We start from the raw sequence: 27063 nt of genomic DNA, 5'->3' as shown, positions 1-27063 counted from the left end.
GGTCCCTCGCCCGAGGCTGAGGCCGCCCCCTGAGTCCCCTCCCCCACGGCTCTTTAGCGGCCGAGGCCCGCCCACTCAATGGCATCACTTCCGCTTCCTGCCCGGCGCACGGCCATTTCTACTTCCTGCGCGCGGCTTTCCGCCGAGTGGAGCGCTCGTTCTCTGACGTACGTCGGCAGCGCTTCTTGAGGAGAGGCGAGGCCGCGGAACCGCAGCCATGGTGAGGGCGGGCGGCAGGGCCGGGAAGTGCGGGACTCGAGGTTCGGGTGACTCACCAGCCTGAAGGGGCTTAAAACGTGCGCCGCTTCGACCGGCGGGCCGGGACCTGGGAGTTCGGTAGCTGCGTAGTCTGGAGCTCCGGGGCCCGAGTCGGAACTCGGGCAGCCGCTAGGTCCCCGCAGCCCCGCTGGAGGTTAGAACCCCGGAAGCCTTAGGGTCCCAGCTGTTGTGGTCGGGGGTGTAGCAGTCAGTGCGCGCAGCCGAAGGCCTCTGGTGAGCGGAGGGGTCATGGTCCGACCTGGGAGGAAGAGACCAACCCACGTGGGAGAGGGTAGAAAGTTGGGTGAGAAAACTTGGTTCCATTTTTTTAATTTTGGGGGTGGGGATCGCTAGAGGATGGTGTGGAACCCTGGATTCAGGTGAGCCTCCCAGCCCCCCTTCCCATTGCTGATGTTCAGGAGAGGGAGAGCTCCAAGGACCTGCGCCTAGTGCGCGCCGCGAGTTACACGTGCCAAGGACCTAAAGGAGCCTTCAGCGTTGGCGGTGTGGGGAGTGTGGAAGATTCCCGAGCCCCAGCCTGGAGTACAGTGAAGGCTCCTGCGAAGCTGTATTCTCAGAAATCAGAGGTCCTGGTAGCACCCTCGGGGTTCCAGTTTGGGGCTGTCTGGTGTGCAGGAGACCAAACTGATGGAGCTAGCTAGTTGTGTGATTTCATTCACTTGCTTAGTTAACCCTTTAAAAAATTAAAAGATGGTGCCCGGCCGGAGTGGCTCAGTTGGTTGAGCGTCGTCCTGTGCACCAAAAGGTTGCGGGTTCCATTCCCTGTCAGGGCACATACCTGGGTTCCAGGTTCCATCCCCAGTCGGGGCACGTGTGGAGGGCAACTGATCTGGTTTTTTCTCTCTCTCCCTTCCTCTCCTAAGCATGTCCTCGGGTGAGAATTTTAAAAAATTTTTTAAGATGGCTAAGTATACTAAGAAATTTCAGTTGTTATTTGTAAGGTAGGTAGTTTGGTTTTAAAGTTGAGCTGACCTTCTGTTGTTGACAGATGATTCCTCTTCGATGGTGGTTCAGGCTCCCCCTTTTTGCACTGATGTTTATTGAGAGTTGAGAATACTTACTTCCAGAGATGGGTTGTTGGAAACCACAGTGGAAATACCTGACATTTTAAAAAGTAACTTTGAGGAGTGGTTTGGAATTCAGGTGGTCTTGGATCCTTTATTGTTTAGGAGGTGGTGATTTTTCCTTTTAATTACTTAGGTTTTTGTTTTTTGGGGGTTTTTGTGTGTGTTTTTTTAATATATCTTTATTGATTTCAGAGAGAGGAAAGGAGAGGGAGAGATAGAAACATCAATGATGAGAGAGTCACTGATAAGCTGCCTCCTGCACCCCTCGACTGGGGATTGAGCCTGCAACCCGGGCATGTGCCCTGACCGGAATCGAACCCCGATCGCCTGGATCCTAGGTCGACGCTCAACCGCTGTTCTACGCCCGGCCGGGCTAATTGCTTAGGTTTTTAAAATTTTTTTAGAGTGAGAGGAAGGGTGCTGAGAGAGAGAAAGAAACACTGATTTGTTGTTCCACTTACTTATGCATTCATTGGTTGATTTTTTGTGTGTGCCCTGGCTGGGATTGAACCCACAACCTTAGCATGTCAAGACCGATGGTTTCTTTTCTTTTTTCTTTTTTTAATCTTTACCCGAGGATATTATTCCATTGCTTTTCAGAGAGATTAGAATGGGGAGAGAGAGAGATACATCGATGTGAAAGAGACACATTGATTGGTTGCTTCCCACTTGGACACCGACCAGGGCCGGGGATCCAGCCTGCAACCAAGGTATGTGCCCTTGCCCAGAATCAAATCCAGGACCCTTCAGTCCGAGGGCTGATGCTCTAACACTGAGCCAAATGGGCCAGGGCAAGGGGTGATGATTGTTGGTGAGTAAACTTGATCTAGTGGTCATAGTGAATGTAGTAAATACTGCTTGTACCTGGCAAGTATAGAAGGCACTTTTCAAGCAAGGAACATTTGTGAAGATTGGCTACCTACTGGATCATAAAGCAAGTTCAACAAATTTTGAAAGATTGATAACAATACAGGCAGTGCTCTCCCAACCAAAGCACAGATAAATTAGGAGCCAGTAACAAAGTGTTTGGAAAGAAGATTTAGCCCTGGCCAGGTGTGCTTATGCTGGGGGGCCCTGGTCGGGTAGCTCAGTTGGTTAGAGGGTTATCCTGATACATCAGGGTTGTAGAATGTGGATTCAATCTCAGGTCCCAACAAATACAAACCAATGAATGCATAAATGAGTGGAACAACATATAAGAGGTTTCTTTCTCTCCCTTCCCTGCTCGCTCTCTCTCTCAAAATCAGTAAATTAAAAAGAAATAAAATACTTACATTGGGGGGGGGGAGAGAATTAAGAAAGTAGGAAAATAACAAAAGGACAAAATAACCCCAAAGAAAATAGAAGGGGAAAGAAAGCAGAAATTACTGGAGTAGAAAATAGATCCTAATGTTATAGGATGGACAAAGTCAGAAGACAATTCTTTGAAAAGTCCCCTTCAGTGAGATTAATCAAGAAAATAAGCATAGCCCTGGCTGGTGTTGCTCAGTGGTTAGAGGGTTGGCCCCAGCACCAAAGGGTTGAGGGATTGATTCCTGGTCAAGGGCATGTACCTCCGTTGTAGCTTTGATCCCTGGCCACGGTGGGGGCATATGTGGGAGGCAACCGGTTGATGTCTCTCTCACATCTGGTGTTTCTCTCCCGCCTGCCGTCCCTTCCACTCTCTAAAAATCAATGGAAAAAATATCCTCTGGTGGGGGCGGAAATAGGAAGAAGAAATTTTTAGCACACCAGGAAATACAGTGAATTTTCTTAATCCTAATTCAGTTTTTCTAAGTTGAGAGTGTGCAGGCCAGTGTCATTTTTAAGTGTGTATTTGGGGGTGAGGGAGCAGGGAAGCTGACCATTGTGTGTCAATTGTCAATTATTTTGTGACTTCTCTGGAACAACTTCTGGTTCGTTTTCACTGATGCTTTGATTTCCCCCCATAGACGGAGGCTGATGTAAATCCAAAGGCCTACCCTCTCGCAGATGCCCACCTCACCAAAAAACTGCTGGACCTCGTTCAGCAGTCATGTAACTACAAGCAGCTTCGGAAAGGAGCCAATGAGGGTAAGGCAGCCAAGAGTGTTCCAGAGAGGATGTTGAAGGCGCCTGTCTCTGTCAGAAGTCCCTGGTCTCGATTTCCAGTATGGAAAGAGGGCCGGATACTCTAGATTGGGACCAATGGGAAGACTTAAGAACAGCATTTTGGCATTAGATGCTAAAGGTTAATGGACTAAGAATTTTTTTTTAGATCTACCAATTGTTAACATTTTCTGTCACATTTACCTTCTATTGAGAGCCAAAATTTGAATTTGGGCAGTGTGGCCCTAGAGCCTGTGCCCTTGTCTAGTAGTACTCCAGCATTAATGCAGAATGTGGTCTGTGGGCTAGCGTCGGGCCACAGAGATAAACAATCAGGAATAAGCATCTGAACAATGCTGTGTGGTGCTGTACCTCCTTGGTGAGTTGCACGTGGTGTGAGCTTGTCAGAAGTATTTATCGTGGCAGGTTGGGATGGTCAAACCATCACAGATCAGAGTTTGAGAAGTGCTACCGTGCACTGCTTCGTGCTGGGAGGGCTTGTGTGGAATCTGTTCCAGTCAGCCAGGCAAGAGGTGGTGGTGACTTGGACAGGTGGTACAGAGCAGAGGAGAAAAGTGGTCTGATTCAGGGTGTGCTCTGACAGACTGATGGGTTTGATGGAGGGTTCAAGGAAGGCATTGAGGATGACCAAATGGTGTTTAAATCCCTTACCACTTCCCAAGGCTGCTACAGGACACAGAGGACTGCTTATGCCTGGGAGTTTTGCCCAGTTTTCTTGCACCTGTGTTTCTTTTCCTCAGAAATTGCTTCTTTGTGGCTTCCCTACCCAAACCCCACGTCACCTATGGGCCTCATGTTCTTTCCACAGCCACCAAAACCCTGAACAGAGGCATTTCTGAGTTCATTGTGATGGCTGCAGATGCAGAGCCGCTGGAGATCATCCTGCACCTCCCACTGCTGTGTGAAGACAAGAATGTGCCCTACGTGTTCGTGCGTTCCAAGCAGGCACTGGGACGGGCCTGTGGGGTCTCCAGGCCTGTCATCGCCTGTTCTGTCACCATCAAAGAAGGCTCACAGCTGAAGCAGCAGATCCAGTCCATTCAGCAGTCCATTGAAAGGCTCTTAGTCTAAACTGGTGGTCTCTGCCATGCTCTCCCACTGACTCCTCCCCCTGGGTTTGTGTATCATATTGTCTATGTTAGCATGTAGTATTTCCAGCTACCTTCTGTTGTTATAAAATATTGTAGTAGTAAATCTGGTTTTTACATTTTTATATTATTTTTGTTTTGTCTTACAGGTCCCCACACCCACCTCACCCCTGCCCTAAATCTCCCCTACTACTTTCCCTCTGCCATCTTTCCTCCCTTTTGAAAGATGAACTAAGGCCCAGAACAGGTGGAAGCAGAGTGGTGACACCATTCTAGGGCAGGGAAGAGCCAGGATAGAGATCCTGTTCCAGCTTTCAGGCACTAACTCCCTTGTGTGTGCAAGACATGGTGAAGTAAACACCCACATGATTTCCCTTGTGCCTGGCATACAGAATCATTTCATACATGTTTGAATGATCTAGGGGATTATGTATCATTTGGGGAGGAAGCATGTATTCTGTGAGGTGGTTAAGTCATATGCCCAAGTGTCATTTGCTGAGGTACCCCTACCGTTTGCTTTTGGTAATACGATGTTATGTCTGCCCCACCTTCGCCCTCCCCAACTTCCAGCTGTGCCCCTAAGGGTGTTAGGACAGCAGCATACCAAAGAGGTATATGCTGCAGGACTCCAAAGTGGCCTGGACTAGTGAGACATGGGGCAGTTGACCTAGGTCTTAAAGGAGTCTGGAGTGGCAAGAGAAAGTAGGATCAACTGGTGCTGGAGTGAAGGATTCTGGGCAAGTTTTGGAGACTTGGAAGCTACAACAGAGGTGATGGAGTCCAAGGAAACAGCCTCTGATGAATAGAGATTTCTTCAATGGACTTGGTACCAGCTCTGAGAGCCCTTACCTACCCATTTTCTGCCATAATGTGGGTCAGATGTATGTATGCTTTTATCACATCAGAACAGTGCTAATGTGTCATTCTTGCGTGAGTCTTAGTAAAGAAATATATTCATATTACAAATTAAAGAAAAAGTGTGGTTCTTGGTAGGTAAGAGTTGAACTGCTTAGCATTTATTACTAGTTTTAGCTTCTCAAACTTTCCACCAAGAAGCTGTACAGAAGCCATCACTACCAGATGATTTCAGTTCAAAATGTCTTGTATGGACTTAGTCATTGAGGTGTTGCTATCACTCTAGAACAGGGTTTCTCACCCTCAGCACTACTGACATTTGGGGCTGGGTAAACCTTGTGGTAGGGGGCTGCCTGTATGTTGTAGAATGTTTAGGGGCATCCCAGGCCTTTACCCACTAAATGGCAATGGCAATTAACCCCTCCCTCCAGATAAAGTCCTGTAATGGTCAGATTAATGAGGATAGATTATATTTGGTTTCCTCTTGGCCAGCTTGGGCCAGTGTACCCACTCCAGCAAGAAGCATACCTGGGGAGCCTGGAAACCACCCTGTCCGGTTAAGGCCTGTTCTGTGTCTGCTGGGCCAGTCTTTTCTTCCAGCTTGCTCCAGTGTTTATACACCCCCCCACTCCCACCCCAGCAGTTTTATATTTGTGGATGATGGAGTTTGTGGTAGTTTACTTTCTTGTACTTTTTATAGTCATACTCTAACAGACTGAAATAATTTGGGGGTAGAGGGAACTAAGAAACCCAAACTCCACCTAAATGGAGACTAAGGCTTACCCACTAGAGCCCTAAGAAGTGGGTGGGGATGGGGCTCCTGGGATCTTCATTCCTGGTGCCCGGTCTACTCTGAAGTATTAGCTCAGTGCCCAGGCTCCATCATAAGCCTTCAAAGGGCAAGGTGTCAATTTGTGATCACCGGGGAAAAAACCTGTGGCTCTTCCCTGCTCCCAGTGGCCTCTACTGTGTGTACTGGGTCTGCTTTACCATGTTCTATCTTTGCTCAGTGTTCCATATTTGATTTCTGGAACACTCCATACCCATTTCCTTCTCAAATTCTTTGTACTTGGTGTTCCTTTACTGCACTGGTGGCATTCTCCTCGTGCTAGTCAATTCACATGTCACTTTAGGATCTTAGAATAAGTTTCCTGAAACCAATTTCCCAAGAGAACCTAGGATTAAGGGATATTTTTACATTTACGATGACTTGTGAAAGAGATTATTCATTTGTAGTACTGTTAAGTACTAAACAATATATTTCCATAGTCTTAAATCCCAAATGGATGTTATAAACCTCAGAGCAAAGAACCCAAAACAGAAAATCTCTTACAAGAGTAATTTGACCTCTCCTACACTGGAGATGCTCATTCTAGTCCTAAAAGACACAGGCCTTACAAAGCCTGAATCTCAAGCCATCCTCAGAGGACACAAATCTTTCCAGATGCTTCCCTTCCTTCTAGTTCTTCAAAAGCAGTAGCAGAAAGAGCAGGAAGGGGAAAGGGGGAACAGAGGAGGGATGGGGGAAAGAAAAAGAGACACTCCCCTCCTAACACTAGGACCCCCCTCTTCCTCTTCTAATACTAGGGCCTCTCATCTTGAATTTCCTACAGCTCCCCTGAAAAATAAGAGGAATAAATGGTTTCACTTACACTGGAACCCAAACTCTCGGGGCAATAGAAATGGCACCTTCATGTACTTGAATGTTACATTAAGAGGAATGCAACATGATAGGGGAGTGCTATTTATTCCTGAAGCAAACGGTACCAGTACCAGAACGTTACATGCTTAATGCTTCTGAAATCTGATCTTCAGGTCGTAATACACCTTGCTGACAGGCTGTTTTGAGCCAGAACTCTCCCGTGTGGCCGGCTACTTTGGTCAGTGAGGTGCTTATAATTAAGTGCAGACACGAGTTAACTCATGACTGGTTCAGCAATGTCCCAACACAAACGTGTACACTTGTGACTGGTCAACAGGGTGTAATATGACACAAAGGAAAAGAGGTAAGAGGACAATAGTATATTGCTAGAGCTTGTCATTCCTGGGGTGTGTTCACCTGTCCCTAATTGTCACATTCTCCCTGACCTTTGGTATTCATTTTGTTCCCATTGTGATAATGTGTGTTCCAAGTGGGAGAGAAAATTAAGATCACAGCAAGTGATCTCTGGATGTGAGACAGATGTCTTTCTCTTTCACACTAAAGAACAGTATATAGTACAAAATTAGGGCCCTTTATTCAGACAGCAGGGTAAGGCACAAAAAAGCAGGACTATGCTGTCTCCACGGCAACAGGAAGTCTCATAAATGTAAAGTTCTGGCTTCTGCCAGGCGACTCTTCAAGGGAATGACTTACTAATTGAGAACAGCCAGGGGCCTGGCTACAGGGCTGGAGGGTGGCTGGGCAGCCGGCCCCTGCTCAGTCCTGGAAGTGCCTGGTGAGCGCATCCAGCAGCTCCTGCTTCTTCAGCCCGCCCTTCAGCCCGTACACCCTGCAGGCTTCCTTCAACATGGGCACAGTGAGCTTACCCAGCGTGCCCTTGCTGACATGAGCCTTCAGTTCCTCTTCGGATAACTCCATCTTGGGCCTTTTGCTTCTAGAACCTTCATCATCTTGGGGAAAAGATCAGGAAGGAATGATTGGAAATGCTACCAGTGGTGTCCCTGCTATACTGCATAGCACCCTCAGATGATCTGGGCTGCGGTCAGCCATTTTCCGTAAAGCTGTGATGCCCACTCAGAACACCATGGGGAAGACAGGTGTCCTGATTAGGCAGCTTCATTGAAGCACAAAATCAAAAATGTATCAACCTAGGAGGGAGTTAAGAGTAGTCTGCGTGCCATTGGTTTACCCGGAACTATTGCTCACTCTAAATGAGCAAGTCATCCACGCCTTCCCTCCTGCCCTCCAGAAGCACCAGGTAAGGACCAAGGCGTGTGCTAGGTGATAAGAATGTGCAGGCTGAGCGGGATGAAGTACGTCACTAGCATGCACAGGTGTGAAGAGCCATATTCATACAGGGCACTAGTCACTTCTGATGCAAAAGAGCACCACGGCCACACCTACCCTCTCACAGCTCCACTGCCCTCACTGGTCTTTTAGGTAAGCAAGGCCCGAATTTGGCTTTACTTACCAAAGACGGCCGAAAGGATTACAACCTAAGTCAGAACTATTCCCAAATGGTGAGGAACTCACAACAGGCTATCCTGCAAACTGTGAGTCACCCGTGGTACAGTACTTTGAACCCAGATCCAGCAGGGAGGAAAGGACAATCCAATAGTAAAAAGGGTTAAGGCCAAAAACTGGAAGTTCCTCTTTGGAAAAAAAAAGTCCAAGAAAACTACATTTCACTCATAACTGGAGAATTGCAAATCAAAACAGGATATAATTTTCCCTCTATTATTTTTTGTGAAAATTTATATACATATATATACATATATATATAATAAAGACCAAGATTGGTGAAAGTAGGGAAACGCACCCATCCCTTCTTGGATAGGGTATAAATTGTATCACTTTTTCAGAGGCAAACCAGCAGTTGTTATCTGAACTTTAAATGTTTACACCTTGACCTAGCAGTTGCAGTGCTAAGAATTTATCCTATGGATCTGCTCCAGGAACACCATGGTGGTCCACGTTCACTGCAGCATATCCACCAATAAAGGTACGAATAACTTGCACATCTATCCAATGAAGTACTCTGTAGCCTTATTTTTTTAAATGAGGTAGATATGTAAGTTTTGACATAAGTAACTGTCCAATATATACAGCTGAGTAACACAATAAACTAGCAACAACGTGAATACTATTCCATTTACGCTGAAACGTGCGTTTGTATATGTAAATATGTAGATTTGTGTAGAAATTTTGGGTCACTATCCTCTGTGGTAGGACCATAAAGACCTTTGGAAATAACCCACTGGACATCCATACCCAGCTCTCACCTTGTTTTCGCTTGGGAAATTTTCCCTCAGGATTGTAACCTGGTGGGTAGACAAGCTCCTTAAACTCATCCACGAGGGAGCCCAGTCTTGCGTCCATTTTTTCAATCTTAGGCACTAGAAAATCAAGACATAGGAAAAGTGACCTAGCGAAGTCTCAAATCCTGGCTTCCTGTAAAGCACTAAGGGGTTAGGGGAGGGTGGGGAAGGAAGGTCCACAAGCAGACAGCTGACCTGGCCATGAAAACATTCAATAAATTTTGTCTGACATTTACCAAGTACCTTCTAACAACTGCATTTGAGCACTTACTATAGCCAGACACCTTCTAGATGCTTTGTTAACCTCTGGGTAGGTAAATTTGTCTCCCTGTTTTGAGGAAAAGAGGTTAAATGACTTGCCTGAGTTCAACAAATGGGAAGTGGTAGAGTTGAGAACTGGTCTGGATTCTGGGAATTCAAACAAGTCTAGGCCCTCAAGCTTGCCGTTGAGCCAGGGTAAGGAGGTGGTAAAAACAGATGCAATACAGCTGGGCAATGCCATGAATGAAGGGACTGTATAGGGCACACTGGAACCTGGGGCAGGGGGCAGGAAAGACTTTCTGGAAAGCAGACTGCTCTTCCTCAGGCAGATACTATTCCAAGCAGGAAAAGCCACAGGGGTGAAAAACAGCAGGTCATATACAGCTTGAACATAGGGTGTGAGGAGGCAGGACCAGCAAGGAGGCTGGAAAGGCAAGCACAGTGAGGTCACAGAAATCTTGAAAGCCTGCCCGGGAATTAAAACTCATCATAAGAACAGTGGAACAACACTGAAGGGCTATGGGCAAGGGAGCAACAGGATCAGGTCTACATTTTAGAAAGATCACCCTGACAGCTGTGTGGAGTATGAATTGAAGGCAGGAAAAACAGAAGGCTGAAGCAAAGTGTGTATGGTCGGTGGGGGGGAACACATGGGAATTGGACTATACACATGAAAAGGGATCGAGCTGACAAGACCTACTGATGGAATGAGGTGTTGGGGCAGGTGGGGGAGTGGCTGGGGTGCCAGGAACATCCCCCAAGGCAAATACAGTGCGTATCTCATATTATGAGGATTGAATGGCTGACCACATAGGATAGTGCGTGGCACACAGTAAACACTCAATAAATGGTACAGAGGTTTTTCTTTAACTTTTACCATCATGTAGCCATGGGGTAGCCTCGTTCAGAGGCCGGTATTAGAAGCCTGGCACTTTTTCTCCTCTCACTGCAAGACCAGCCATGTACGTTCCCAGGCTGTCTAAGCTATTCTAGAAATCTCTCAGGCAGAGATGGGCTGGACAACAAAGTTAAGTTTCGAGAGGGTGCTAGGAAACGCATTCACATTACTGTCCAGAGTGAGGTCAATAAGAAAGCCTCCCATGGCAAGAACTTCTCAGCTCAGTCTCAGCCTCTCACATGTCAGATCTACTGCTTGTTCAGGCTCTGTCAAATCTAAAGCCAAGGCCTCCAGGTTCCTGAAGTACTGCTGCAGCACTGGGTTCTCAAAGGTGTCACTTCTGTTAAAACAATAATAATGGAAACATACTAAATTAAAAAATGAAAATATAAACATTTAAAAAATAATAAAATTAAATAAACCCAACTCAGTGCAGGTCCACAGTCAGCTGAAAACACCCCAAATAAAAAAGTTGGGAATCTTGTTTTTTTTAATTCTCACCCAAGTACATGTTCACTGATTTTTAGAGGGAAAGGGAGGGGGGCGAAGAGGGAGAGAGAGAGAGAGGAACATCTATATGAGAGAGAAACATCGATTGGTTGTCTCCACCCTGACCGGGGAGGGAACTCGCAACCTAGGTTTGTGCCATGACCAGGAATCAAACCTGAAACCTTTCAGTGTACAGATGACGCTCCAACCAAGTGGGCCACGCGGTCCAGGGCAGGAAGCTTGTCTCTTAAATCAACTTCTCTCTCTCCAATTTTCAATGTATTGTCTGATGCCAGAGATCCAAAAGCTCATTTAAGAGCAGACAATACCTGCCCACTTGTCTGTCACTGGAAGCTTCGGGCAGAGATGAAACAGAGGAGGCAGCAGGGCCTGGCTGGTGTGCCTCTATTGGTTGCATGTTGCCTGTGCACTAAAAGGTCGCCAGTTCAATTCCTGGTCAGGGCACATGCCCAGGTTGTGGGGACATCTCCAGTTGGGGTATATGGGAGGCAACCAATTGATGTTTCTCTCTCTCTCCCCATCTCCCTTCCTCTCTCTCTAAAATCAATTTAAAAACAAAAATTTTTTTTAAATGGAGGCAGGGCTATGTAGGTACAGAGAAAAGATGAAGGAAAGTTGATGGGAAATGGGGAGATACTGGACCTGAGGACTCCTGCTTGCCATATTTAGTAACAGCATGGGTGTTAAAAGAGAAAAAAAATCTAGTCAGAAAGATCAGGGGTTTGATTCCCAGTCAGGGCACATACCCAGGTTGGGGGTTCAATCCCCAGTGGGAGTACATACGAGAGGCAACCGATTGATGTTTCTCTCACTCTCCCTTGCTCTCTTTCTAAAATCATATCCTCTGGTGAGGATTAAAAAAAAAAAAAAAAAAGACTTAACTCCAAAAGAAAGCCTGTGATTGACCCACACTCACCTGTATTTGAAGCGGAGCTTCTGAACAATAGCCTTCATCTTGTCTATCTGCTCTGGGTTCGCCATGACTTTTTCAGTAAAAGGCACCTTCCGTTTATCATCAGCATAGGGTAAGAAGACAAGATGGAAGCCTGAAGAAGAGAGAGAAGATTTCTGACATGACTTAACAAAAGGTTTCAGTGATTGAGCTGTCATTTGTCCCTCAGCTCCAAATTCACCCGTCTTTTTTTTTAAAAGAGAGAGAAAAAGGGAAAAAGAGAGAGAAAGATCAACTTGTTGTCCCACCCATTTGTTGATTCCTGCATGTGTCTTGACCAGGGACTGAAGCCATAACCCTGGTGTATCAGGAGGACACTCTAACCACATGAGCTACGAAGCCAAGGCCAAATTCATCCTTCTATGTCCTGTGATGCTGGGGCTTGGACCCTGCAAGCCCTGTATCTCCTTTACCAGCTGATTTCTGTTAGTATCTGCCTAACCAACTGCCTCCAGAGGGCAACCCCAAGGCAGGAGTGCTCCTCCCCATATACTGCCTGTTTCTGTCACTGTTGCCCCAGCCCGGGCTCTCTACCTGGCAGCAGCAGCTGGTTCCACCTCCAGCTTTTTGACACACCAGAGCCAGCTAGACAGTGCCCTCTCCCTGAGCACTAAGTCCCAGCCCCATCACGCCCTTCTCTGAGCACCCTCTTTATTTCCCTACCCTCCACCAAATACTGAAACGGAAGAGGTGAGGGCAATCAGGCTGATCTTGTTCCAGTCACTGGCTGGTTCTAGAAAGACTGAAAAATGTGGAGACTGGAACCAAGTGCTGCTGCCCTGGGAAGGGCCCTTACAGGCAATGCCGATAGCACTGAGCAAGAGGGAGGAGCAAGGCCCCTCGCTCTCCTCTGCCCTATCGTCTCCCCCTAGCACCTGCTCTTAACAGAGCCTCACCCACAGGCTGCTGGCAAAGGAGAAACTGGGTTTGGAGAGTCTCAGCCTCCGAGCATCACAGGGTGAATTTGGAGCTGAGAGATAAAAGCTTAATAACTCATATGCAAAGCTGTTCCTGAGCACTGTGATGACCAGGGTTCCTTTTAAAATCAGTGCTGATTAGCATGGTTAAAGAGGAAGGAAGACCACCCTCTGTCGGCCACTCTGTGCCAGGCATCTGTACACTTATTAACTTACTTTGCATGTGAAACAACCTAGAGAGAAAGGTGTTCCAGAAGTCTCATCTTTGCAGATAAAGAGTAAAACAAAAAGGTTTAATTACTTGCCCAAATTAGCCAGCTAACAAGTGGCAGAGATGGGCCTAAAACAAAAGAAAGGAAGCTTTCAGATACACAGCATAAGATAAAGTCAAGTCTGACTTCAAAACCCATGGTCTTTCCACTAGACCTCACTGCCCTGGTGTAAACAGGAGATAAACCAATCATTAAACCTTACAAGGGTGCCAAACAATGGCTTTTAGTAAAAAAAGGTATCAGCAGTGAGACTCCATGAATTTGTGTCACCAACCTGCAAACAGTCCGTGTGCAGTCAGCCCTCAACCCGGCTGCAGAGCTGCTTTGCCCGGAGGTGCATGCTGCGCATGTGCAACCACATCTGGCAGCCTTGTGCATCAGACTCACCTGTAAAACCTTAAAAACACACACTTCACAGGCTCCATTCCTGGCGGCTCTGGTACCGCGGGTCTGAGGAGGAATCCCGCGCATGATTCCAAAGCCTGACAAGGTTCAGAAGCACAAAAAATACCTCTTCTACATACCTGGGGGAGTCACCTGAAATTTCTGGTCATCCAGCTCCTCTTCCTGTGGCATCAAGGCCACAAAATAAGGGGGCATGTTCTGGCGGGGGGTGTATCTGCACACGGCCATGACCTCCTTCTCCAGACACTTGGTGAGGAGGGCACTGAACAGGGTCGAGCTCCCTGGAAAGGGAACATCCCTTTAGGGGTCTACATCCTAGAGGCGTCTCCCCCTTTCTTTCCTCTTAGCCCAGGCTACAAGCCTACAATTTTTCTTCCACTTTCTTAAAAGGGCTTATGATACTTCAGTAGGCAAGGGGTGATGGACCAAGAGCCGAGGGGAAAGTGGGAGCAGCGGAGGCGTGGAAAGGAGTAAGAGATTGGATGCCTCAATACCCCATTAGGAATGTGAATTATTAATGTCAGTTCACTTTTCCTTTCTTGTGCTACTCTTTCACTTACCCTTGGTGTGTGCCACTTACCATTAACCAGGGACTCCTCGGGGTACACAAACAGGGAGGGCCTCAGGTAATGGTGCTTCTTCAGCATTATCAAGGGCTTGAAACCGATGAGAACCAACCCTGGTTCATCGAAGCGTTTTAGCTGTTCCGTCTCCTCTTTCTCTAGCACAATCTGACGACTCCCATAGATCTAAAGGCAGGGAACAAGGAGGGGCCACATAGAAAGGCTGCTGGAGATTCGAAATGGTTGCCATGTGACACTAGCAAGTCAAAACCAGCTTTCTTCTAAAGAGCAGGAGTATGGCTCACCAGGGGCATTGTCCCCCTACCACCAGAAGTTAACATTTACTGAGTGTCAGGGAAGCCCTTTAAGTTTGTCATCCAATGTATCTTCTGTAATAATCCTCGGTGGTAGATGTTAAAAACTGTTTTACAGATGAGTGAACTGAGGCTCAGGTTATACAACTGAATTGGGCTTTAAACACAGAACTGTCTGGTGCTTCCCGCACACCTCCTACGGGGGGGATCAAACCCGTGACCCGGACATGTGCCCTTGACCAGAAATCAAGCCAGCAACCTCCTGGTGCACAGGATAATGCCCAGCCAACTGAGCCATACCGGCCAGGGCAAGAGCTAAAGTTTTAGGGTAAGAGCTAAAGTTTTCACTGGCTCTTTCAAACACTGATCTAGATGCCATACTTCCAAAGAGTTAACAACTTTGTTTTAACAGCTTGGCTAGAAAGATGTGCACATGAAAGTTAACTGGTTAGGCTAATCACTGTCTCCCCCCACTGTTAACTCTTCAATGAGACAAAATTCAGTAAGTAGGTAGGCCTACCTGAGACCTCTTGGTGTCGCTTGGCAGAAGCAAACTGCCTGTATTTACACTAAATGTCCGAGTCTTGGTTTTCACTGGTTCATTCGTTTCCCGATAAAGCCTAATTGGAGGAGGTTTGAGAGCCTTCTGTACCATATTATAAATGCCGACAGTGAATGCTATGTCTTTGTTGAGCTTAAACTTCAACCTGGAGGACAGAAAAGCAAGAAAGCATAGACTGAAAGATTATACTTATCTAAAATTCCTCAATGGCACCTAAACCTTAATTTGTTTTAGTCTCTCTTATAATTCTAAAGGAGCTCTTAGAATATAAATATAACTCATTTTAATAATACAATGGAGTTTGCTGTAGTACCATCTCAGGGTCTGTACCATAAAAATTAGTTTCAGAATATATTAACTATGTAAAATAATGATAATACACTGTAATAATTATTTTTATTGAGCCCAGCACTATTCCAATCCCTTTACAGCTATTCATTGAATCGTCATAATAACCCTATAAATACTGTATTGATTACCTGTTGTTTCTGCTTGTCTAGTGTCCTCTCCCCCTCTTTTTAGAGATGAAACCACAGTTTTTCTTTGGGAACCACCCTTCGCCCACTGCAGCTTTGGGGGCATATTAATCAAAGCGCTATGTCCGCCCCCGGCCAAGTGGTGGGTGTGTCTGACACCGGCTCAAGCCATCAGACCTATTCTCTTGAGAGTCTGGGTCTTAAGCAGTGACCAAAGAAGGACATGGTCGGAGGGATGCTTTCTGATAGTAGCAACTCGGAGACATTGTCATTAGTTCTTGCTATCAAGATTCCTGGTGCCACTCCGGTTCCTCTACTACCTGTCCTGTTCAGAATTTTGCCTGATTATAATGAAATTAATCAAGAGTCAGTTTTTATTCCTTGTCACCCATAAACCTTGTTATTGTCCTTTTAACGGATGAAAACACTGAGGCTCAGAGATATTCTCTAACTTAAGGGCAGACAAATGGTAAAAACTGGTGTTCAAACTCTGGTATGTTTGATTCAAAAAACTCATGTACGTATCTATTATGACATATCACTCCAGAATATTCATACCAACATCTTAAGAAGCAACAGGACCTCTAGAAAGTGTGTTCTATAATAATGACACTGTGAAAAATATTTACAATACAATGTTGTGAACAAAGGCACAACACAAAAATAACCCAAGTTATGCGTTCTTTTCAAGCACACGTGGAACATTCTCTAGGAGAGACCATATGCTGGGCCACAAAACAAGTCTAAATACATCCAAAGAAACTGAAATCATACAAAGTATGTTCTTTAACCAAAATGGAACTAAGTTAAAGATCCACAATAGAAAGAATTCTGGGAAAACCTCAAATGTTTGGAAATGAAACAATACACTTCTAAATAACCCAGGAAGTCAAAGACAAAATCACAAGGAAAATTTTAAATTATTCTGAATTAAATGAAAGTGACAATACAACATATCAAAAGGTATAGGATGCAGCTAAAGACAGTGTTCAGAAGGAAATTTATGACTTTAAACACCTTCATCAAAAAGAAGAAAATGTCAGATTAATAACCCAAACTTTACTGTTGTGGAATGTCTAGGAGTGAATACTGATTTTAAAGAAGAGAACGTTTTTAAACAAGTTACAACTAGTTCCAAGGTATACTGGTTCACACGGTGGAAACAACACTGCTGTGGGACAGAGCCCTAACTAGAAATGTTGGCTCCAGGAACAAGTGCCTCCAGATCAATTTGGTAATGCATGATGTGGCCCCCAGGTGAGGGCTAATAACAGATGGCATTACTAACAATATCAACCATTTGGTGGCTTCCTATTTTAAATTATTCTGGCTGACTCGGTTAAACAGAGTTGTCTAGGGGCTACTGTAGGACAGCTGACAAGAAATGTAACCAATTAAAAAACTGTACAACCTTCAAAGTAATTTTTAAAAGTTGCTGTGTGCCTCTGAATTTTAGTATCCTGGGAAAGAGCATTGGCCAATATGGTACACTCTGACCTCAGGCTTCAAGTGACCTTGGTTATATTTTTAACCCAAAATAGCAAATCCATTACTCTCCCTACCCAGTCTTAAATTTTCACATTTATGAATTAAGGTACCTTTCAATCTTGAAAATGTCGTAACTCAGAGTTAAAATAAAGTTACAGTATAACAGCACAGTTTATAACATCATGGTTTATGTCATAACTTGCAAAGGAAAATATGGAAGCCCACAGTGCAAAACAAGTTGCTTGATATGTTTAACTTCATCGGAAATGTCTTAAGGCTAATAAGTGTTATTAATGGGTAGGTCAATCTACTTCAAAGGACTGTCTTTAAAGATTAAATAATTACCATGTTCACAATGAACTTAGGACAGTGACTGGCACATAATAACCACGCAATAATTTTATTATTTGATTATAGTACAAACAAGTGCCATAATTTTCTAGGTCTTCAGCCTAAGGCATTATTAGTCCTCAAACAACTCCAATGTATTCATATCACGTATCATATAATGGCTCTTCCACAAAATAGTAAGAATAGCTAACATTTATAAGTAATTACTATGTGCCAGGCACTGTGCCTACATTATCCCATTAATCATCACAGCAGTCCTATAAGGAGGTATCAGTTTTGCCCCCATTTTACTGAGGCTCAGAAAAGCTACATGACTTCCCTCAGGCCACACAGCAGAGGGGCCAGGACTAGAATGCAAGCAATCTGCCTCTATTTTATGCATCTTCACCAAAATGTGTAGTAGGTTTCCAAATTGTCATAGTAACAACATGTCATCAATTCAGGAAGGGGGAAGAGGTAACGGTGCCCGGTTGAGGAAAGAGAAACAGTTCCTAGGAAAAAGGATACCAATGACAACACTATGACTGCAGCAACGAGCTGGGTCGTGGTTTTCTTACAATAATGTCATGGGTCCTCTATCAGAATAGCAGTAATCTCCTGAAAACTGCTCAGACACCATCAGTGGTCATATTCCTCTGTACTGAGGAAACTAGCCTAAAATGAAAGCCTGATGCTCTTAAGGAAGAAATGCTGAGGAGCCCTGAGCTCTCTAAAAGAAGATAATCTAACAGTCTGGTTCCTATTGGTCTCAAGTTTATAAGAAATCAGAATAACACAATTTTGCCCAGCCGGGCGTGGCTCAGCAGTTGAGCGTCGACCTAGGATCCAGGCGATCGGGATTCGATTTCTGGTCAGGGCACATGCCTGGATTGAAGGCTCACAGCCGATCAACGACTCATCATTGATGTTTCTCTCTCTCTCTCTCTCTCCCTCTCCCTTCCTCTCTCTGAAATCAATAAAGATATATTTTTTAAAAAAAAGAATAACACAATTTTAACAACAATGATAATAACTAACATTTACCGAGTTTTTGCTCTGTACCAGGTACTACTGTTATCCCTAATTTACAGAGAAGAAAGCAGACAATAAACTAGTGAGTGAAACTGAGGATACTGTTAGGCCACAACTGTTTACCCCAAGAAAGTGGGGGGGCTGTGTCATTTTGAAGAAATGTACTAGCCAGCTGGCATGGCTCAGTGGTTGAGCATCGACCTAGGATCCAGGAGATCGAGGTTCGATTCCAGTCAGGGCACAGGCCCGGGTTGCGGGCTCCATCCCCAGCAGGGGGCGTGCAGGGGGCAGCCTGTCAATGACTGTCTCAGTATTGATATTTCTATCTCTCTCTCCCTCTCCCTTCCTCTCTCTGAAATCAATAAAGATATATTTTAAAAAATAAAATAAAATAAAAAAGAAATGTACCAGCTCTTTCCAGGTACAGCAAATAGAGAAGCAAATAACTTGTGCTCTCCTGAAACCAAGCAAGTTTTTAGAGGGACAGTGAGGCGGAGGCACAGCCCACACTGAAGCAGGTAGGGAGGCAGAGCCACGCACTGTTTCCGATCAGCTGGGGACTGGCGCCCACCTGCTAAGCGCGCGCTTCCTGGTCTCCTTGGCGCGGACCTTTCTCAGCAGGTCTTCCAGCTTGCTCGATGCCTCGGAGTGAACCCCCAGGTCCTCGCCCTCTGCTGCGCTGATGATGTCTCTGTAGAATAAGGACATGTCAAAGCCTCCACGTTTCCTCAGGTGCATCAAGTCAAGGAAGATACCTAGGGCAAGGAGACATAAAAGTGAGGGGAAACAATTTTCAACAAGAATTTTGTTCAGTTAAGCTCAAATATGCTTTTTAAAGTGTCCAAAGAACTAGACTAATTATTAACATTTCAGGAATTAGAAAAAGTGGCTAAGGGAATCAGCTTCTATAATGATTTAGGACAACGCATTCAAATAACCACCGTTCACAGTAGCATTAAAATGAAGAAAATCATGCTCTAGGGGTGTCCTTTACACTTCTAACGGCCTGGCCATTTTCACTGGGAGGTACACAGGCATCTCCTCCAGCTTCACTCTGTTCTTTCACTTTACTCCGAAAGGCAAAAAGCCAACGTTTGACGTCAGCTATAGAGAAGCAGTAAAATTAAGTGCCACTTTCAAAGAGCAGGGAAAATGCTGACCTGTGTCACGGAGATCCCCAGCTTTGGTCCTGGCCTGGCTGGCTTTGGCACTGTCATTGCCATGGGGGTCATCTTCATTGGTGAACAGCATGATCCTCTTATGGCTCATCTTGAACTGGACATCACTAAAGAGGTTGGCACAGACCCACAGAACTTCACTTAGTGAGTAATCACATCCATAGCCAATGAGATCTTGGAAACGTTTCTTCCCCGGCTGCTCCTTAAACTGCGCAAGCTCTAACACTCGTTTAGCACCTGATCAGAGACAGGGAGTCAAATGGGCAGAAAAGTCAGGGTCAGTGGGCACCTTTGCAAGGCCTACAGAAGGGCCTAAGGTCCCTTTCTCACCGGAGCTGTTTAGCCCATACAGCAAAAGTCCACGTCCCAGGAAGAACCCCCAGAGCAGGAAAGCATACTCTCAGTCAAGGTGTCATCTGCTTCCTTCTCCACATCTCTTTGTTCAGGGTCGTAACCTTCTCATGTAAGGGAAAAGTTAACCTTAGAATACTACTGACCTGGATTATCCAGCTCCTGTAAGACGTAAATATTTTTGAAATTCACTGAGTTTTTGTCCTTCTTGGTACCATAGAAAACCACTGCCAAGAGATCTCGATCACTGCTTATGATTTTACTGGTGTACACGCTCTGGATACACTGGAAAAATAAAAACAAAAATTCAACTAATGTTTAACTACTTACCACTAAACAAACTCTGTAAGTGCCTGGCACACAGTAGGTGCTCAATATATACAGTGTCCCAAAAAAATGTATACACAATTTAACAGCTAATAGCTCAATTTTGAAAATGAAACATATTTTAATAAGCACTGCCTTTATAATTATTCAAAGTGTGTAGACATTTTTTGGGACACTCTATATTTCCTGAATGTGTACATGGCATTAGAATAAGGTATGACCTCTACCCTCAGGAAATTCATGAATCAGTGAGAGTGATGGGCAGATATATTACACTACAACAAAAAGCAGAGTGTGGTAGGTATATAATAGAAGTGTAAGTAGTCCTTACCATAAGAAGTCAGAAATTAAAAACATGTACATACTCAGGGAGGAAACTGCTATATGGAAAACCTCAGTAATGGAATCAGAAAACCTGGATATTAGTCTCACTGATGTCATACACTTAACTGGCTGGGTTTGGACAGGCCACTTGATCTTTCCTCAAGTAGCCTGATACTAAGAAACAGAATTTACATTTATAAAATAATTTTACCTGTATAAAAGATTTAAGCCAATGATAAGTATATGTGACCTGAAAATAAGTCTGTAACTACTAACAGGATTTTCTGAAATAAAATTTGCTTAATTACACAATTTAAAATATCAGTATTCCAGGAAAGGCCTAGCTCCCTATTTAAACTAATGTCAGCATCTGGTAACTCAGTGTCTCAAAAGAGTTGGTCAGTTCTGGCAGCCTATTTAATTCTGGGGGCAGAATCTGCAAAGCTGAGGAATAAACCGACCATGGTGACCCTCCACGTCCTGAGCCTCTAACGGGCCTTCCTCCAGAGCAATCCTTACAGTATGTTACTCGCTGACAATAATCTGCATGGCAAGTAGTCATTTCTACAAAAACTTCAATCTATTTTTTGAGCAGTCTATAAATATTTACAAAAATTTGGTGAGGCCTTCTTATAGATTCTAAGAAATAGAAACACAAACGAAAACTAAAATAGAATTATAGAAAATGCTTTTTCATTGCTTCTTATCAAATACATTATGCTCACCTGTGACTGTCTCACTTATTTGCTACATACATAATACATCTTCCTCTGGGTTCCTTAGGCATCAAGGGTTCCACCAACTCTTTGAAACTACATATAGAACTGTGAGTGTGTCTTTCTGGGGAAAGGGTACATAGCTTTCATCACATTGTAAAGAGAGGTCTATGATCCAAAAAAGGTTAAAGTAGTGCTCCTCTAAGAGTGATCTCCAAACCAGCAAGAGCAGCATCACCTGGGAACTTGCTGGGAATGCCAATGCTTGGTCCCGGATCAAGACCTACAGAACCAGGGGGAAAGCCTGAATCTGTGTTAACAAGCCCCCGCCAGAGATTCTGATGTAGGTTAAAGTTTGAAAACCACTGCTTTAAAGTTAAGCGCTGTTTTTATTAATTGTTTTTAGATGCAAGATACTCTGCTTTGCCCATTGCAAGAATTGTCTGTACACAAATTAGAACATGAGAAGCTTGTTTGGTTCCAAACTCTAAAAATATGAGACCTGACATATACAATAAATGTTTAGAAATCCTTCTCTATGAAGAAATAGTGATCTAAACTGTCTCTCCCCATTTCTCCCTCCCCACTGCCCCTAGGAACCACCAACCTGCATTCTCTGTAGATTATCTATTCTATATTTCACATAAATATAATCATATATAACTAACTGCCTGGCTTCTTTCACTTAATATGTTTTCAAGGTTCACTCACCTTGTGGCATGCATCAGTACCTGACTTCTTTTCATGTCTGAGTAATATGCCAATGCATTATCCATTGTTTATCCATTCAAAATGTTTTAGAATCAGACACAGTGGTGGTTATACAACACTGTGAATGACTAAATAACTTTGAATTATACACTTTAAAATGGGTAATTTTGTTATGTTATGTGAGTTACACCTCCATTTAAAAAACAAAACTAATCCTCACAACAACTTGATGCAGAAGATACTATTACTCTCTCCATTTCACAGATGAGAAAACGGTGCCAAGAGGCTGAGCAACTCTTCTAACGTCACATAGTTTATAAGTGGCAGAATCAGGATCTGAGTACCTGGGTCTTATTCTGATGGGTATATACCTGGGAGGAGAACTGCTGGGTCAGATGGTAATTCTATGTTGAACTCTGAGGAACTATTAAGCTGTTTTCCACAGCAGCTGATCCATTTCACATTCCCACCAGCAATGCATGAGCTTCCAATTTTTTCACATCTCTTATTTTCCTCTTTTTCTGTAATTACAGCCATCCTAGTGGGCATGAGACCTCACTGTGGTTCTGATTTGCATTTCTCTGATGACTAAAGATGCTGAGAATCTTTTCCTGCGCTTGTTGGCCATTTGTATATCTTAAAAGACATGTATATTCAAGTCCTGTGCCCATTTTCAAATTAGGTTGTCTTTTTGTTGTAATAATCTTTTTCAACCACAGGTAACATCCAGCTTCCAAATATGCCTGACAAGGGAACTCATTTCCACTATGCTCCCACCTCTACAGAAGGAGCAGCCCACTTCCACTACTAGGGCTAGTGCAGGTGGGAGCAATGCAGTCCTAGGGTCTGGAGTTCAAGCCCAGAGTGAAATGGGCCAGCTCTCCAGTATTGCCACTCTTTTTCAGCTATAAATGGAGAGAGCCATCCTGGGAGGCTAACCACCATTTATCCTTATCAAACAAAATTTTCAGAGTCCATACCTTTTAAAGTGGTATTAATACTCTGGAGTTTTGTTTGTCTTAAACAAAAAGGTAGCCTTACCTGGATGCTCATGTCAAAAGGAGTTAATTCATCTTTACTCTCGGATTCAAACATGGCCCTAGAAGCATCAACCAAAAAAATCAAACTATCTCTTCCTGAATATGTATATTCTCCTACAAGGAAAAAAATGGAAGGAAATGCTTACCCCTGTGTTCATATTTATCATGCTTATATATTTATATAAAACAAATAGAGAAAAGCCCACTAGTCAAAAGTATAACTTGATGAATTATTATAAGGTGAACACCCTTAAAACCATCACCCACAGTGAAATCTTGCCAGTCACCCCAGGAGCCCTCTGCATGTTCCCTCCCAATTACATACAATGCCCAGCCTCCTCCTGATACTGTTGTAATTTAACCTAGTTATGAACAACTGGAAAGGAGCAAAGCGAAGGCCAAATATTATGGGCATGCCATTCGTACAGCTTTGCCCGGAAGTTGCAGTTTAGACACATGCCTAGTAAAGTCTGGAAGAACTATGGAAGGTATTGTCTGTCGGTCACACCTGGGAACAGGTCATTGGCCAGAGCAGGTGTGGCCACTGCAAGGGCAGGAAGATATTTAATCTCCAGAGGAGTTTGCTTTCTTGTGCTCTTGCTTGCTTGAGCTTTTGACTCCTGGCTTGCAAGGCTTTCACGCTCCTGAGTTTACCTACATGGCCCACAGCCATGTGGACCCCAGACAATGGACTAATAGGCTGCAACTGGCCTAATGCTAAACTGGACCCGGCTGCAAAATGGAAGGGAAATTTTGGACACTGGCTTTGCTTCTAGCTCTACTGAATCACCAGTTGTACATCTTCTAAGACTGGGTTAATGAAATGGGACTCTGGAGACCCAAAGATGTAATTCCACAAAAATAAAGCTTCCTACCACATCTCATCCTCCCGGGGGACTTCCGGAAATGCTTATTCCAGCAGTACTCCAAGAACCCCACTCCCACTAGCAACGGGGAAAGATCATCCATACATTTCTCTGTTAACACTCCCAAGAGTAACCACTATCCTGACTTCACATCCTTATTTTTCTTTATACTTTTCTCATCCAAGGGAACACTCCTACACTTGTTTTGATTTTTTTGGTCTATGTTTTAAAGCCTCTTAAGCTATAGATAACCCCCTCCATCTTTGTGTCATAATTTATTTGTTGAAGCAGGATGTTGTGCCCTGTGCAGTTTTCCACCTCTGTATTTTGCTGACTGCATTCTTTTGTTGTAGATTAGCACAGTCTTCTATATTCCCTCCTAAGGACCCAGAAAGGCTTCATCAGATTCAGGTTTTCTTTTTTTGGCATGATTATATCATGGGTGATGCTGTGTTTTTCATGTCTAGTAGTCTCCTTTTTTAATACTGCTGTTTAGTACAATAAATTTAATTACCCATCTTTTATTAAAACAATATGACCATATGTATCAAGAGCCTTAAACAAAATCTACCTTGATCCAGGGAATTCTACCTTTTAAAAATCTATTTAAGAAAAATATGGAAAAAGCCTTATGCAAAATTTTTCACAATGTTATTGATTAAAGTAAGAAATTGAATATAATTAAAATATCCAGCCCTGGCTGGTGTGGCACAGTGGTTAGTGTTGGCCCAGGCACTGAAGGGTTGTGGGTTCAATTCTCCCTCAAGGGCATGTACCTAGGGGTTGCAGGTTCAATCCCCCATCCGGGTCGGGGGGGGGGGGGTGCAGGAGACAACCAATCAATGTCTCTCTTTCATATTAATGTGTCTCTCTCTCTCTCTCTCCCCCCCCTTCCTCCCTTCCACTCTCTCTTAAATTCAATGGAAAAAATACCCTTGGGTGAGGATTAACAAAAAATATACGTATGTTCTATATGTATATCCGATAGGAAGTAGAATGAATAAATTATAGCAAATTTAAAATGAGTTATAGCCCAGCCGGGCGTGGCTCAGTGGTTGAGCGTCAACCTAGGATCCAGGCAATCGGAGTTCAATTCCTGGTCAGGGCACATGTCCGGTTGTGAGCTCGATCAATGACTCATCATTGATGTTTCTCTCTCTCTCTCTCTCTCTCTCTCCTTTCCTCTCTCTGAAATCAATACATATTTTTTTAAAAATGAGTTATAAAGACTATATCTAGTTAAATGGAAAAACATATCTATGATAAATAAGGAAAAAGGTAGAATATAAAATTATGTATATATGTTTAAAATTCCTTTTGTAAGAAGACTGATGTAAATTAAAATTTAAAGTGTATATGCCTTATGATTACAACTATATAAAAATCAGACAGAAAGGAAAGCAGATATATATGTAGGTATATGCAGAATGAAGGTATATGAAGGAAATGTGCAAAATGCCAAAATACTGGTAGTAGTTGTGTCAGGGTGGTACAGTATATAGATTACAGTAAACTTTCTCTATGTTCAGTATTTCCTATATGTTTCTCAATTTAATAAAAACACTTTATTCCACTCAGGACTTACATTAACTAGTATGAAGATGCATGTACCCCTTATTTCTCCCTTTGTCCCATGTATTACTGTGTTGGTGGAACATATACCCCCACACCTGGAAGCTATGGTGAGGGAGTGACACTTGTAGTTGTGTTGCTAACATTTACTCTTTGGTTGCTGCAATTATTGTAGGATGAAGGCATTTTTGTATTGAGGTCCTAGAGTGAGTAAAACTACTTTCTTGGGTCCTGAAGGGATGGCTCAGTTGTTTGGAGCATCCTCCATACACTGAAAGGTTGTGGGCTCGATTTCTGGTCAGGGCACATATGTAGGTTGCAGGTTCGATCCCCAGATGGGGCACATACGGGAGGCAACCCATGGATGTTTTGCACTTTGATGGTTCTCTCTCTCTCTCCCTCTTCCTTTCTCTCTAAAATTAACAAAAAACATATCCTAGGGTGAAGATTAAAAAAACAAAAACAAAAAAATCTACTTTCCTGGGTGAGGAAGAGGCTCACTTGAGTCATCTAAGGTAACAAAAGATACCACTGTTCAGGGTCATTTATTGGAGCTCCGCAGATGTCAATCTACCAGTGCCCCGCAAAAGTTTAAGGCTAGGAATGTCCCATAGTCTAGAGTAGGACACCGATAAAAGAGCCGAGGGTAGCTCTGCAAAATTCAAAGGGAGAAAGAAAGGTATGTGACGTCCTCTGGGTAAAGAGGTAGGTCATCAGACAGCAAAGGACACCCAGCAGGACAGGCAGGGGAAGTTGCCACACACAGAGCAGTACATGTGAAAGTCACCTACCACCTGCTTCAAGGCCCTCCTCTTGTTGTTCTTCTTCATCGCCCTCGTTTTTGTAAAAAGACTCCCAACCTGACATGTTGGTACCTGCTCGCTGGGTGAAAGAAAGTTAAGATCAGTAACAAATGTAAACCTACAAATACCGATTCTGGCCCGCGGTTACTCGCGAGCAATGTGAACGCCGGATCCTGCTGCCTCGAGAGCTCTCGGTGAATGAGACCCAGAGGTAAGTGGGCATGAGGATCGTTCCAGCAGCCTCGCCTTAGCTCTCTCGTAAGGACGCCAGGGCCTGTGGTGGCCCGGACTGGCCACCTCCGGCACCATCTGGACTTGAGGGATTCCCGCTCCAAGATACTCCGTCCTCTAACGGACCCACTGCTCCTCAACCTCCCTCAACTCCTCAGCCCGCCAGGCCCGGTGGAGTCTCAAGTGCAGGCGGGCCTCCCAGGCCGGGGCCACCTCCCCCAGGAGGAAGGAGCGGGAACCAAAGGCTGTCTCTACGCTCGGGCCGCACACTCCGGGCTGACGCAGCCCTGCAGCGGGCCAGGGGCACTCGCAAGACTGTGCGGTCCGGGCAGGACCAGGCCACCCCTGCGGGCCAGCGACACACACACGACACACACGCGAGCCGCCTACCTGGAACGCGGCGACGAGACCGACCTGGACAGAAGGTGGGGCGCCGCGCACGCGCGCGCTACAGCTCTCTCTCCCAATCAACGCCCTACGTCATGACGCACAGTGCGGACTTTTCGGGTCAAATCGACACGCCCACTCCCACTCCCATCTTTTCTTACCAGTCCTTAGCGAACCCACCCCCTTAGCGAAAGCTCCGCCCCCTCCGGCGAGACCCCG

At 44.6% G+C, this 27063-nt stretch overlaps 2 protein-coding genes across 3 annotated transcripts; one reads left to right on the top strand and one right to left on the bottom strand.

The window, feature by feature from the left end:
- The first annotated feature begins 103 nt into the window (after positions 1–103).
- SNU13 (small nuclear ribonucleoprotein 13) lies at positions 104–5499 on the top strand. Of its 2 annotated transcripts, XM_081129203.1 has the most exons (4): positions 129–220; positions 3278–3398; positions 4243–4549; positions 4672–5499. In XM_081129203.1, the coding sequence occupies exons 1-3, from the start codon at positions 218–220 to the stop codon at positions 4503–4505; spliced, it is 387 nt and encodes a 128-aa protein (XP_080985329.1). In that variant the 5' UTR covers positions 129–217; the 3' UTR covers positions 4506–4549; positions 4672–5499. The 2 variants fall into 2 exon arrangements, with proteins under 2 accessions (XP_080985328.1, XP_080985329.1); XM_081129202.1 differs by lacking the exon at positions 4672–5499 and having other exon boundaries at positions 104–220; positions 4243–4647.
- A 2093-nt stretch (positions 5500–7592) lies between these two features.
- On the bottom strand, positions 7593–27054 carry XRCC6 (X-ray repair cross complementing 6). The gene is made up of 13 exons (XM_081130379.1): positions 26848–27054; positions 26215–26305; positions 22987–23099; positions 20014–20152; positions 19499–19753; positions 18910–19093; positions 14971–15157; positions 14154–14322; positions 13693–13854; positions 11944–12073; positions 10757–10857; positions 9323–9436; positions 7593–7990 (listed from the first exon to the last, which is right to left on the bottom strand). Exons 2-13 carry the CDS (start codon positions 26288–26290, stop codon positions 7797–7799), a joined length of 1824 nt encoding a protein of 607 aa, XP_080986505.1. The 5' UTR covers positions 26291–26305; positions 26848–27054; the 3' UTR covers positions 7593–7796.
- Between the last annotated feature and the right edge of the window lie 9 nt (positions 27055–27063).

The sequence above is a fragment of the Miniopterus schreibersii genome, assembly GCF_964146895.1.
Source record: "Miniopterus schreibersii genome assembly, chromosome: 2".
Lineage (NCBI taxonomy): Eukaryota > Metazoa > Chordata > Mammalia > Chiroptera > Miniopteridae > Miniopterus > Miniopterus schreibersii.
This window is presented reverse-complemented; position numbering and strand designations above follow the sequence as displayed.

What these genes read in the sequence shown, in the direction of transcription:
- SNU13 (XM_081129203.1), top strand. An exon ending in TCGGAAAGGAGCCAATGAGG is followed by an intron (nt 3,399 to 4,242) that starts GTAAGGCAGCCA and finishes TTCTTTCCACAG; the next exon opens with CCACCAAAACCCTGAACAGA.
- XRCC6 (XM_081130379.1), bottom strand. Translation starts at nt 26,290, where the DNA reads ATGTCAGGTTGGGAGTCTTTTTACAAAAACGAGGGCGATGAAGAAGAA. An exon ending in TGGGGATCTCCGTGACACAG is followed by an intron (nt 19,094 to 19,498) that starts GTCAGCATTTTC and finishes TCCTTGCCCTAG; the next exon opens with GTATCTTCCTTGACTTGATG. An exon ending in AAGCTCCGCTTCAAATACAG is followed by an intron (nt 10,858 to 11,943) that starts GTGAGTGTGGGT and finishes TTGTTTTAACAG; the next exon opens with AAGTGACACCTTTGAGAACC.